The sequence below is a fragment of the Lepus europaeus genome, chromosome 7 (genome assembly GCF_033115175.1).
Source record: "Lepus europaeus isolate LE1 chromosome 7, mLepTim1.pri, whole genome shotgun sequence".
NCBI lineage: Eukaryota > Metazoa > Chordata > Mammalia > Lagomorpha > Leporidae > Lepus > Lepus europaeus.
Genome location: NC_084833.1, coordinates 38,969,624 through 38,983,443, shown reverse-complemented (window position 1 = coordinate 38,983,443; position 13,820 = coordinate 38,969,624). Strand labels below are relative to the sequence as shown.

Sequence of the window (13,820 nt, the reverse complement as noted above, 5' to 3'; positions counted from 1 at the left end):
AATAGAACATAAGCCTCTCATTCATATTGCCTTCATTTCTCAGGCTAGAAACACAGTAGCACATTTTCTTTCTAACAAGTGAAAATTTAAAAACAAATTTACTCTTCCAGTTTTCCTTCAAGAAAACTGAATTATAGCACTAGGACTGAAGGTGAAATAGGGAAATGTTAACTCCACTGGTGTTTATCCACATTTTTGTTCCTTATTTCTGATGAAGGGTTTTTATAGCTAAATTATCAGGAAGTTCTAACTTAGTGAAATCTTTTTCTTTTACCTGTTTCTACACCACTTCCTGTTAAGGAAAATAAATGGACCAAAATACAAGTTAAGGTTATGTGAAAGATGATTTACAGCCAAAAACTGTAAGAAAGGAAAACTTTGCATGTGTTTCTGCTACAAGTTTCATGCTTCTTAATTCTTCATGCATAATCCACAAGGCATTGATCTTTCAGATTTTCTTAGAATATGAGTTTGTTAAAATGCCTGGGTGTAGTTGATAATTGCTGTCTGTAGTCAGTTTCCTCTTAGTTTGATACTGAGGTACGAAGTGGAGGTATGTCATCCATAGGAATGCCATCCCGTGCATTTTCTCTGCCTTCTGGCATGGAGGAATCATTCACAGTTGAATTGTAGTAACTAGAATTCCCAAAACTCACATCATAAGGTTCAGGTGCATTGTCTAATCTCAAAACTGAAAAAGTAAGAAAGTAAAATTATTTACCAGTGACAGTCTGAAAGATGCACACGCATGTATCTCATTATATTACCAATTTATGGGAAATGTTCTTTTTAAAATTTTCATTAATATAAAGAGAAAAAAAATCTCATCTACTACATAGGTACAATTTTAAGAAGATAACAATACTTCCTTCATTCCCTACTCCATCAATCCCCCTACTCCCTTCCTTTCTTTTTTCTTTAATTTTCACAAAAACATAATTTTAATCCACTCTATAATCACAGGCTTGTTCTAGATGAGTAAGTTGGTACAACATTTATGATGATTTTTTACATATTTTTTTCAAAATATCTCTGTTTCTAAAACTAGGAGAATAGTTTTACTCCCAAAATTTCACTCTTAGTAGATGCAAAACAAAGGAACTAAAGATCCTTGCAAAGCATCAATAACGTATAAAGAAGCATTGACATATGTCTTATTGACTGTTGAAACTTGTGATTTCAGAGCTCTTCAACATGTTTAGAACTTTTATGGGATAAAATAAGTTTGAAAAAATAAGTCATTAAAAAATCAATGCCATTATTGTCTAGGTCATATCATTTAAGGTAGAGAAGGAAGACAACTATTTTTTATTTCCTTTCGATATTCAGTTCACCACAGACCTAAAGTTTCCTGATTAATGTTATAGTTTTTCTTTCTTTCCTTTTCAACAAATAATTTATAATCCTCTTAATCATTTTGAATTTATTTTCAAAGAAAAACTGGGCATATACTAGGTATCTTAAAGCATTATGAGCATAACAAATTACTAATTATATTAATAATCTACATATACATAAATCATTATATGTGTACCTTCTTGTTCCTGTAGCCGTGTTTGTAAACTGGGCCACCCAGGAATAAGGTGTTTTAAAACTGTCTTAAAAGGATAAAACAGGTGATGTGATTGAGTTACTCCATTATGCCTCAATCACAACAGCTACAGTGTATCATTTTGATAGAGTTTTACATGAAATGATATATAAAGCAAGGTTATTGGGGTAAAGAAAATGTTTGGATACTACTGTTGTTAGAAATGTCATGTTTTAATTTTGAAGAATGTCACTTTATGTAATAAATGTATTACTAGGACCCTATAAATAGAATATAACTCAATTTAATTTTTAATGGATTTGTTTCTGAATATGAGTAATACATCAGTTATAATATGAATTTCTCACAACTAATTAAGACATCATCAGTGAAAACCATCGGGACATTTAATTACTTGTTATGGTAGTAGAATTCTTTGTTCAAATCAAAAAGCGGAATATTTTTAACTCCTAAAGATAGTAAAATCAGTTAAGCAGGTTAAGTGATTTCACTTCTATTTTAATCTACATTTTATTACTAAAGATCAAACGTGCTGCTTTATTTTTAGCATAAGTGTTTCCCATTCATATATATTATTTTTGGCCCTTTCCAACATGTGAGTGATAAACTTCCAAATTAAAGTGTTACAATTTGATGTTTGCAAATATGCAACTTTCTAAACGTATCTAAACTCTGTTTTAGAAAGTAAGCTGGCCAATAGAAGACTGCTGTTTGTGTATGGAAAGCTCCAAATTAAGAAAAAAAATTCTGTTCAAATTACAGCCACTAAGAGATCAAACAAAGAATAGATTTGCAGTCATTTGATGATCAAACTTGCCTTTTTTCTTTTGTTAATGTCATATTGCTATCTTTCAACTTTGTACACACATTGTAGGTTCTTGAATCACTTTTTTAAACCTATTTTGATGCAATGAGCAATAGATCCAAATGACATTTAAACATCACTCACAGGTTCTTAACTATTTTGGTTTTGTTATTTTAGAAGCAGAAGGTGGATTGGAATAAATGCTTTAGTCTGTTTACCTGAATCCCTTCTAGGCAATGAAGCACATCCTCACTTCATTAAAACCAAGTGACCAGGTAAAAGTTCTGAAAGTGCTTTTTACCTGGTTCATTTCTGTCATCATAGAGCCGTTGATGGGAAAATGAGTCCGTTTTCCTTCTTCCACATAATAAGTAGCCAACAAGACTAAGCAATGAGGCACCCAGAATAGCACCTAAAATTGCCCCAAACACTACTCCTGTATTTCTATTCTCTAGAAGACAAAAAATAAGTAAAAAGTACAGATGAGAAATGGAAAGTATTTAAAAAATAGAAATATGTTAATATGTTATATACCAAAGAATATTTAGCAGTTTTTATCAATTTTAAAAAGGTAAGTGTGTTTGTGTGTTATAAAATATTGAGTATTTGGGGTATATTGGCAAAATACACTTCTTGATAAAATCATATGTCTGAATTAATAACATTGAAACCCTTCTAAGTCTTAATTTTATTACTGTCTGATTACTTCGTAACATCAGTAGTACTGAAATGCTATGTATATACTCCATTAAAATCTAATTTCAGTGTTAAGTGCTGTATTCATTCAGTTTTTCATAAATTAAATCTCTGAGGAACAATTGAACTTCAAGTGCATTTACATAAATAATTCAAGAGTAGAAAGTTAGTAGAAAAGGTTAATTGAAAATAATCACACAAAATTCCAAGCAAAAATCAATATATTCTGATACAGGAAAAATAGACTAAGTTGTTTACAATAGCCTGCATAGCAAGGACAGTTGTGTAGATCTGACTTTAAAGGAATCAAAAATTTCACTACATCATCAACAAGCTATTGAACACTCCTTAAACTTAAAAAATTTTTTGGAATGTTTGAATATGAAGGTTCTTCCAAAAGCTTATTAACTTGTATAACGGCATTGGGCTAAGCAGCTTATACACTGGCATCCCATATCAGAATGCTGGCTCTAGTCCTGGCTGCTCCATTTCTGATCTAGGTTCCTGCTAATGTGCCTGGGAAGGCAGCAGAAGATGGCCTAAGTTCTTGTGTAACAGCCATTCATGTGGGAGACCAGGATGAAGTTCCTGGCTCCTGGCTTCATCCAGTCTAGCCTAGTCCTGGCTGCTATTTGGGGAGTGAACCACAGGATGGAAAATTTCCTGTGTCTCTCTCTCATCTCTTTCTTTGTCTCCTCTCTGTCACTCTGCCTTTCAAATAAATAAATAAATAATCTTTCAGTTAAAGATTATTTAGTTAAAAATTCATTAAAATGCACTTTTAAAAAAACTAATTATAAAGTCCAAAAACATTTGCATCAAAATGAAATTATCTTTTAACTACATTTCCATGAATTTTTAAAGTGATACTGGGTTTAGACACAGAATATTTTATGCTATTCTAATGGAATACCAGAGTATGTATGAATGACAAACTATTTTAAAATTATATCCCAAATGAATATATATGTACATTGTTAAAATTGTTACTTATTATGTCAAAACTATACTACTGCCTTAGTCTTCATCTTTTCTTGACCTAACCTCCTTTTGTCCCATTTTCTCCTTATGCTCCCTTATACTGGTTGTACTTAGGTACAGATTTTAGAATTAAAATATTTCTTGTATAGTCACAAAAACTTTCAAATACTAATTTTATGTGATATTTTGTTTTCACATTATTAATATAACTGCTACATAAGTTGCACTGAAATCAGTGAATTTCGTGGGCTGAAAAACAGTATTTACTTTTGAAAAATGTTCAAGGAAACAAAAACATGGTTAAAGTTGAAAAAGCATAATTAATGATTAAATCTTAGATATCTTTACTATTTTACTAGTTCCCCAATGAAATATAAAACTCTCTACATAATGTATCTTGTGACACTCAAAGTCAAATTCAATTTTTATGTTGTTCACTAAGTACTAACCTAAGAATAAGCTGAGTTCCATTATCAGTGTTCTACAATTGTTCTGTGATTCTTATGTGATATTAAATATCTTATAAATTCATCCATTTTATTTTTTTTAACATGGCACTTTTAAAGTTAAATTATATAGTATTCCTAATAAGCATGTGAAACTCTGGGAATTAAGAGTGAGTTATTCTTGTTATTCAGTATCTAAAACTATACATTTGTTTCAGTTAGTCTTCATCAGTTCTTCACCTACCTTTACTCACATATAGTAATGATTAATATGTACTCAATTGAGCCCTAAAATCATTTCATTATTTTCCCTGAATACAATGGTTATCTTCTAAAAGTAAGAACATCTGTACTACTGCGTTCTCTTATTTTTCCAGCATGGTACCTTCTTTAGACTTAACCTACAACACTCACTTTGAGAATCATTTTTCACACAAAAGGAAAAGTAAATTCATTTATATTTACCTTTTTGGGGGTCTGAAGTATTTGGAACAATTTTTGAATTATTGGTGAATTGTACCGTGGGCTGTAAGGTTGTTTCTTCACGGTAGGGGGTAAACCCGGCAAAGCTGTCACTACTTGTGGTAAGCCATTCGGTTGTTTCCGTGGTCAGGGGAGTCACAGACTTTGTAGTTGGTGCTGGAGGCAGGATGCTCACTGTAGTGGAATTGTTGCCAGGAGTTTTCAGGGTATCATTGTCCAAAGACCAAGGGAGTCTTTCTGATGATACAACACTTGTAGCGTTTGGATGTGCTGAGACTGGCAAAAAATGTTTGTCTGCTATAGTCGAGTTCCAAGGCAATCTAGAAACAATGCCGTGAATCAAAGGAGAGCTTGTGGAAGGCGTCGGTGTGGGTATTGGACTCTCAGTAATGTTGTCTATTGCCAAGTTACTGGAGGAATTTGTTATTTCATGGATTTTGTCTGATGTATTTAAAAAAGGTGAAATACTTGCCTTGAGATTGGAGTTGTTTCTATTTTCTGTATTTGAATTTAAGTTAGTGTCACTTGCCAAAGAAATGGATTGATTTTCCATCGTTTTCAAAGCTTCTGCAATGCTTCGTGCTACACTTTTTTCTAAATTTGGTTTCGCATGACTCCAAAATGGTAGTGAAATATACAAGCTTGAAATCAAAAGAATTTTGCCTAAGGTCAACATTGTAGCCTTATTTGGTATTGGTTTTATTAAGAATCTGAAAGAAAATAACAATTTGAATTTTGAATGAGATAGTCTGATTTTTTTTAAGTGTACCCACATTTTTAAAGTGATAACAATCTAGAGACATAATGTTGAAGTGATAATATTATATTTTTATTTCAAAATTTATGGAGGGGGTTTATGTTTTTCTAGTACTTCTATTTTGTATATAAAACCAATTTTCCCTTCTATCCAGAGAAATCCCATGCAAAAACTTTGTCAAGTCAGACACACACATATACACATGTATTACAGGACTTCAAAAATTCATGGAAAACATACTGTATATTTTTGTCCAATTTTTTCATGAACTTTTGAAGTCTCCCTCTATGTGATTGCATGTGTGTGTGTGTGTGTAAAAGTAAATAAGGACTACTAAGTAAAATGTTTTAAATATTGGCAATGGAGAACTTGTTGGTATTTTCAAATTATTTAAGGAAACTAGTTCCTTATTATGAATATGTAATTAGGAATGTTTAATATGAAAATGAAATTACTGTTTATATACTAAATATGTAATTAATTTATTGGTTCTTAAGTTTTAATTTATTTTTTTTGACAGTACTTTTCACTTCAAGATGGTATTCCAATTTATTCTCAAAGTAGGGACAATAGGAATTGTTTTATACTTGGGGATATTCTTTAATTTTACTTCCTTATTTGGTAACTAAAGAATATGGTTGGGTTTACATATGGAAAAATTCACCTAGTTACATAATGAGAGTTGGGGAATAAAACCATGGTTCTAACTTGAGTTTAGGCACACCATCCTACCTCAGAAGTGTAGAAGTGTCATCATTCATAAATAAGACAATGTGGGGAAAAATTTTAGATTGAAATTTATGAAAAAATTCTGGCTTGTGTCACAAATAACCTGTAAAATATGATGATCACAATCAGTTGCTTCATCATCATTACAATAATCAAACTGACTTCACAGTGTTGTTCTGAAGACCAAATCAAATTATTTAGGTAGCTCTCTTCCCAAAGCAAGAACTTAATTGATATTAACCTGTATTTCTTAGCATTCAAATATAACAAAATCTCTTGTGTCTTGCAGGAGACACAGTTGAGAGTATCATCTCACTTGACCCTCACAATGATCCCTTGAGAAAAAATGAATTGCCTGAATTGTATCCATTTTGCAGATGAAGAAACTGAGGCTCAGAGTAGCTAATAAGGGAAGCTAGTGATTGGAAAGGCAGCATTCAAGTCCAAGTATACTCACTCCAACATAATTCAGTGTTAAAATTTAAAGTACTCTCACTGAAAATTCACTATAAAAAAAAAGTTAGGTTCTTCCTGCTTAAGTAACGCATGTTGAAAATTTACCGTTCTGAGCTGTATCTGATTGTTCACTAATAGCCACCAAGAAGACTGAGCAAGAATTGCAGTTGCCATTGTTTATGTCAGTGTATTGCCTGCTATTTCTCAAGAGCTACTGCTCAAATTCTCACAAATAATTTTAGCCTTCTTGATTATTTATTGTGGTATAAAGAGCCTCTAAGCACATCTACTAGTTATCTGGGTTTTAAGTATCATCCATCCTACTTTTATTTAATGATTTCTTACATAGATGGATAGAATAAATATATATTTAATACATCCTGATAGTGGTTTTCTTCAAAAGCTTTCAGTAAGGATTCCACATCTGTGGATTCCTAAGGTGTAAGTGATAGAGTATCTTCTATGCCCCGAGTTTAGCACTTAAAATCTACTTAATAAAAAGGCAGATAGAAACACATACAGCCACATTCTGTGGCATTATTTGTAAGTCTCCATCCTTAATGCCCATTATAACAGGCTGCACAGTAAGCTGTGAAGCATTCGGTGTGAATATTAACCACCTAGAGACACCTGCAGCAACATGGGTGACCATCATGAACATAACACAGAGCTTAAAATCCAAACATATTGTGTGATTCTGCACTCAGAGTTCAGAAACACTAGAAAAAAAAAAAAAAACCTAAAGTGTTAGAAGTCGGGGTTGGGAGAATTGCTTATGTGTGGAAAGGAAGTACGCAGTATTGACTGATGGGGTTGAGGGGGCTTCTTGGGCATTGGTGATACACGACCTGGTGGTAGCTGCACAGATATTTTTGATCACTCAGCTTATTTACATTTCATTCACTTTTCTGTGATAGCCAAGAAAATTATTTTAAGTTCTAAAAGTTATGAACATCATTGTAAGTATATTGTTCATCATTAATCAAATGCTTTCCACATTTTCCATGTAATTCTCACTAAAAGTTATCAAACAATGAGAAGGGATTTGTAATCTTTTTCGATAGAGCATTTTATACATATATATACATATATATATGTCACATATAAATAATGAGTTCAAGGACATGCAATTAGGGATGGAGAGATAAGGTTATAATTCAAACACTGGCATGACTGAGTTAAAGCTAGTGAGTTCAGTTATCCTTTGGTTGCCTTGGGGGATTAGTTCCAGGACCCCTGCAGATGCCAAAATGTACAGATTCTCAAGTCTTGTATAAAATGGCAGATTATTTATATGAAACCTATGGAAAGCTTTTATATATTTTAAATCATCTCCAGATTTTTTACAAAATCTCATAAAAGGAAACACTAGGTAAATATTGGTATATGTCAGGTAGATATTGTCATACTACGTTGTTTAGTGAGTAATAACAAGAAAAAAATCTGTGCATGTTCAGCACAGACCTAGTTTTTTAATCTGTTGTTGGTTGGATCTGTGGATGCTGAGGGCCAAGTGTATTCATCTTGTAACAGAAGTTGCAAAGGAGTTAGAATTTGGCACTCAGCTACTTTTTAGAACTTCTTCCCACTGTTATTTTTTTTAGCACAGCCTCTCCAAATTTAATTATTTTAACCAGAGAGGCTTATAGTCTCATTTTAAAAAAAAATGGAAATATAGGCTTTCTCAAATGCCCTAAATACACTTTTACCTAACTTTTAAAAATTTCTACACCTGTCTCTGTGATTTCTAGATACACATTTTCCCCATGTCATTTACACATTAACATTGCATAGTTATGCCCAGGGCTTACATAATTCACTCACATTTCTTTATATGGATGCCTCATCTAACACATTTAAAGTAAAAATCAAGTTAATTAAAAAAAAATGTACCTTTTCAGAAATGTCTTTCTCTTGTGATTTCTACAAAATTCATAACAAATATTACAGGTATTTGTCTTATCTAAATGGCTAGGATCTCATTCACGAATTGCACTTATTCCTCTTTTTTCTAGATATTATGCAATTTAGCTTTCTTTCCCTTTACGTAGGCATTTACTTATTTTCTCTTTCTAATAAACAAGTCACAAGAGGGGGATAAAGTCCTCAGCTGTTCTTCTACTTTTCTTATAGTGTTACATGAGGAACGTGGCACTGAGGTTTCCATCACTTCCAGTAATGAGAATCCACATAGCATGAGTCAACAAAGTGAGTTCTGTTGTTCCTGTTTCACCCTGCCTGTAACATTGAACCACAAAGGGGATCTCTCATTCTTCCAGCTAGCTTTTGATTGTAACTTGAAAGCCTTGCATATCAACAGCTAAAATGAGCCAAGCATTCGGTTACTGCTTATAAGTTATTTTCTGGGAAAAGGAGAGAAAGCAAAGAGAGTGATCAGACATTATGTTGTGAATACGATTTACATATTATTTCAAAATTAAGGTGGCTGCAGATAGAGCTTTTTATTAAATTCATTTATTCGTGTTCTGACATTATAGTGGGGGATAGCTGTGCTTCTGCTCCCTGGAGTCTAAGAGAGCCAGGTGATACCATTTACCTACTTACCTTTCATTTTAAAGAGGTAGAAGCAGACAGGAATGGAAGCCCTCAGTTATTCAAGCCCTAACCCCTGCTGGAGCATGAACCAAGTGATTTGAGTTAAATCTGACCCCATATTGATTGGAACAAAGCATGTTATAAACTTAAAAAAAAATAAAAAGCTAACGGCGGGTGGTGCAGAGGACAATGCATGCAATCTGTATGTTTTCTCTTTATGTTTTTCGTTCAGCCTCTTCCCTGTCTCTAAAGCTCAAATACCTAAACTATTGTAAACTTGTTTTATAAAACATAAAGTTATGCTGGCTTACAAATGCCATGAGTGAGTGAACCAAGTTCATCTGTCAGCCAGGTGCACTGGAGGCAGAGTGGGATGAAAAACAAATGAAATTGTAGAGGAAGAAAAAGTCATGAGATCCAGCAGCATCACCTTTCCTCCTTGCCTTTGCCTCTCTTGCACCTGGGTGGTAGAAATTTTTTAGGTGTAATCTCCAAAACGTTTCGGAAGGTGCAGCAGAGGAATAGAGCTAAGAATATCACAAACGTGACAACTTCTAGGGATAGAATTACCATAAAGGGGGAAGGAAGAAAAGAAGCTTTCCAAGTACTTAGTGCTGCCATAAATGTAGATTGTAAACTTTGCTGTATATTGAAACATTTTAGTTGTTCCTAGTATTTAACAACTTTTCAAATAGATTTTAAAACCAAGTAAGCAAATTTCACTGTTTTTAAACAAATTCTGTGTGGGAGAATGAACACTACTCTCTCCCCCTTCCTCTAGTTAGCACTGAAAGTTGGTTTCATGTTTCTACTTTTGAGTGAAGGACTTCAGAAGATGATGAGGGGGAATACTCTGGCCATTAAGGGATTCCAATACACTTTCTGTGCATAATTTTGCTCCCTCTTAAAGGCATAAAGATATTATTCTTCCCAGCTTTCCTGTTGTAACTGAGTCATATGCCTTATATACCAAGTTTTGAGAAAAAAAGAGGTGCCTTGTTTGTGTCAAGTAATCACTCACACAAGGGAAAAGAACGGATAGTCATACTAAAGTCAATCAAAATCAGAAATTTTAAATAAGAGCCTCAGTTCAGGTACACTGAGGACAAGATACAAAAACATGTTTCTATAGTGAAATAACTAATGAGTAAAAATTATGCCCCCTTTTCTCTCAATTACTTCTGAGCATTTGTTATTCCAGATACTGGGCTACAAATTAAGACAGATGGATTTGTCTGTTTCATAGGAAGCGTGTCCGGCTATGAGCCAGTATCCCTGGCAGAATTTGAGCATTACCAAGTGGCCTTTCCAGTTCTGGGCAATATTTTGCTCTCCCTTAAGGAAAGAGCCACAGCAAATGAGGACATAAGCAATTACACTTCCACAAATTTCTCTTTCTTTCTAAGAGAATTTAGGAAACTGAGGAACTAGAAAGTTGAATTGTACCTGGAGACCTTGGGCCTATTGTTTCATTTTTTTTGATTTTTTAAAAACAAGAAGAAGAAAAAAGTATGGCTTCCTTCAGGGAAAAACAAAGTTAAAAGCTTGTGAATATTGTTCTCATTGAAAGACTTGGATATGCATAAGTCTAGGAAAAATATACAGTGTCACACTACATGCTACTTTGGGAATTGGGGATCATAAACTGCAGTATTTATGTAACTAAGAAGATGAGGGTCAAGCTTAGGAAAAAGTATGGATCTCTGATAGAAATATTCTGAATCCAAATTCCCAGGCATGTGGTTTTCAGCCTTCTATCCTATCTCACGGTCTGTGAGGATAGCACCCCCAGATGAAATAGAAAACCTTTATGTGGAAAATCAGCATCCCTTTAATAAAAGGAGCCTTACATAGCCACAAACAAATTGATTTGTAAGAAACCTTATCCACATCTTCATTGCATTAGATGCCTGCTTTAATAACAGACTTAGCTTTTAAAATTTCCAGTGAGTGCTAGGCTTGTGCACTTATTGCTAAATAAAATAATCGTGTACATTTTGCCAACTAAAGTTTTTGTAAAAGATGCACAGAAACTTTTAATTGCATGAAAGTATACTTTTTCCAAAAATAAGCACATCTTAATACTTAAAGCAAAAATCTTTAAGCTCAAGTGCATAATTTAAATATAATTACTCAATTTACATGTATTCAGCTGTTCCAATTTTACCTATTTCAAAACATTTTCTAAGTTCTGGCATAAAGAAATTGTATTCAATAGTGATGTAAATTCTAAGAGGGCTTTTATTTAAGTCTTGTGCAGGTTTCATCATCTAGAAAATTTGGCAGTAAATCTTAACATTTCCAAGTCTGCAAATGCTCATTGGGAAGGTAATTGCTTAATAAAACAACTACCCATCTTTACAGAAGTCTCTGTGGTGACCTGCTAGACTGTTCTGTCAAAACTTGAGGCCACTTTGATCAGCTAGAGGAATAGACAGAGAGAAGAGAAAGAGAAAGAGAAAGAGAAAGAGAAAGAGAAGAGAAGAGAAGAGAAGAGAAGAGAAGAGAAGAGAAGAGAAGAGAAGAGAAGAGAAGAGAAGAGAAGAGAAGAAGAGAGAAGAGAAGAAGAGAGAAGAGGAGAGAAGAAGAAAAAGAAAGTGGCAGCGCTAAGTAACCCCGCACAAACACAAACTTACCTTCAAGTCTAGGAGGTGTTTATAAACCGCGCACTGAAATACCACAGTTGTCCTGGCTGGAATGAGTTTTCCACGCATCAAAGAAAACAGATAGGTGAAGTATGGCAGTGTTTCACTGAGCAGGAGGGTGCCAAAGAAACAAAATTAGGTGGGGCTGGCTGTATCTTGCTTGTGTAACACAGCACCCAAGAACCTGACCGACCTGCTCCTCAGCTGTAGGCATTAGGATATCACCTCATTCAGGCCTTTAACAAGAAAAAAAAAAAAAAAAGAAAGTCCAGCCCTCCTGCTTTCATAGGTTGGTTGTTTTGACTCTTAGGGAAGCTTTTTCTCATTAATGGTGACAAAACAAGGGGCACCCATTTCTTGTCCTAATTGGAGAAAAAAAGGAAAAAATCTTTGGTAACTAATTCTCTGGGGTATCAGGAATTTCTGGCACATGCTGGGTTCCCCTTTGCAAGTGAGGAAATCAAAATGAGTCATGCCCTGCACCTGTTGCTCTATGCCAGACCCATGTTGTTCTCTTAACTCCTTGACAACTATTTCTTCCCCACAGTTTCTCTGTTTCTTTTCCCACTTAGAACCTGGGGAAAATGTAGCAGGGTCAGTAGTGGGGGCCTTGTCTTCTGTGCAGTTAATTGGATTTACTGAAAGTCATTTTGAGCAAAAGTGAATGATTCTGGAGACAGTTATGAAACATTATGTTAGGAATAAGTTCAGGGACTGAAATAGGGTTTCTTGCTGACTAGGGAGAAATTTTGGCCTGCCTGAGAATGGCCATGTGATACTGAGTGATCCTGGGAGCCTTTTGATTAACTGGTTTCCATCCTGTGTTCTCTGTGCTTTTATTCTCAATTTAGAATCTGGAGGGTTTCAGAAGTGCACAGGTAATGTGTGATTAAATACCAGAGTTGAATAACAACCTGGCATACTCCCTTCACTTCCTTTCATGGCTTAAGAAAGGGGTAAAAGTGAAACTGGGATATTCTGCACTCCAAAATTTGGGGACTGGCGCCAAGGTCTGTTCAGCTCAGTAGACCTGGCATTCATACTTGGTTTCTGTTGTGCAAGGGGATAGGTTTCCAAATGCTGGGAGAGAAAACGAAACTTTAGCTAAAATGCAAGCACTAGTAAGCTTCAAATGAATGCAAAGAATCTGCCCAGTTAATTTGCCCTAGGGAAGAACAAGGTAATTCTATAGTTTTAAATTTTTCTGAAGGCCAAAGCCCCTTTCAGAGTTTGATATGAAATTAAACCAACTACTAAAAAAATCTACACTAAAGACTAAACTGTACCTGCAGTGGTTTGAATAAAAACAAGTTAAATTTACAGAGAATTGGTTACTGAACAGTGCCTTAATAGAAACCAATTGATCATCAGTTACCAGGAAAATGAACAAACTGAAAAAATATCTTATGTCTCCACTTAGAGAACTGAACGTAATTGACGGAATTGGCTGTACTGTATTCCTAGGCATTTCTCCACATACATGTGGCATTTCATTACCTCTTTCTGACATGGCTATAGTAATTATGGCTTGTACTAGGCAGGAACATTGAAGGCACTTTTGCTACAATGCTCTGCTTTCACTGCTCTGAGATCAAAGATATTCTCCTGTGGTCCTCTTACCTAAAGACCTAGCTTTGGGTTTAGAATCCTTTTCATCATTACCCTCTCTAACAACCATAACCACCTGAGTGGAACTGATCTTACAGAGAAACTA

At 34.3% G+C, this 13,820-nt stretch overlaps 2 protein-coding genes across 2 annotated transcripts in view; one reads left to right on the top strand and one right to left on the bottom strand.

The window, feature by feature from the left end:
• ANO3 (anoctamin 3) overlaps nucleotides 1-13,820 on the top strand; it is a 418,996-nt gene that overhangs the window by 331,410 nt on the left and 73,766 nt on the right. The gene's annotated exons all lie outside the window — the stretch shown is intronic.
• Nucleotides 525-5,657, bottom strand: MUC15 (mucin 15, cell surface associated). Its single transcript, XM_062198060.1, has 3 exons — nucleotides 4,946-5,657; nucleotides 2,659-2,808; nucleotides 525-691 (listed from the first exon to the last, which is right to left on the bottom strand). The coding sequence occupies exons 1-3, from the start codon at nucleotides 5,637-5,639 to the stop codon at nucleotides 525-527; spliced, it is 1,011 nt and encodes a 336-aa protein (XP_062054044.1). The 5' UTR covers nucleotides 5,640-5,657.

Coding starts and splice junctions, on each gene's coding strand:
- MUC15 (XM_062198060.1), bottom strand. CDS start 5,639: ATGTTGACCTTAGGCAAAATTCTTTTGATTTCAAGCTTGTATATTTCA. Junction 2,809..4,945: donor TACTTCAGACCCCCAAAAAG/GTAAATATAAAT, acceptor TTTGTCTTCTAG/AGAATAGAAATACAGGAGTA. Junction 692..2,658: donor TGATGACAGAAATGAACCAG/GTAAAAAGCACT, acceptor TTACTTTTTCAG/TTTTGAGATTAGACAATGCA.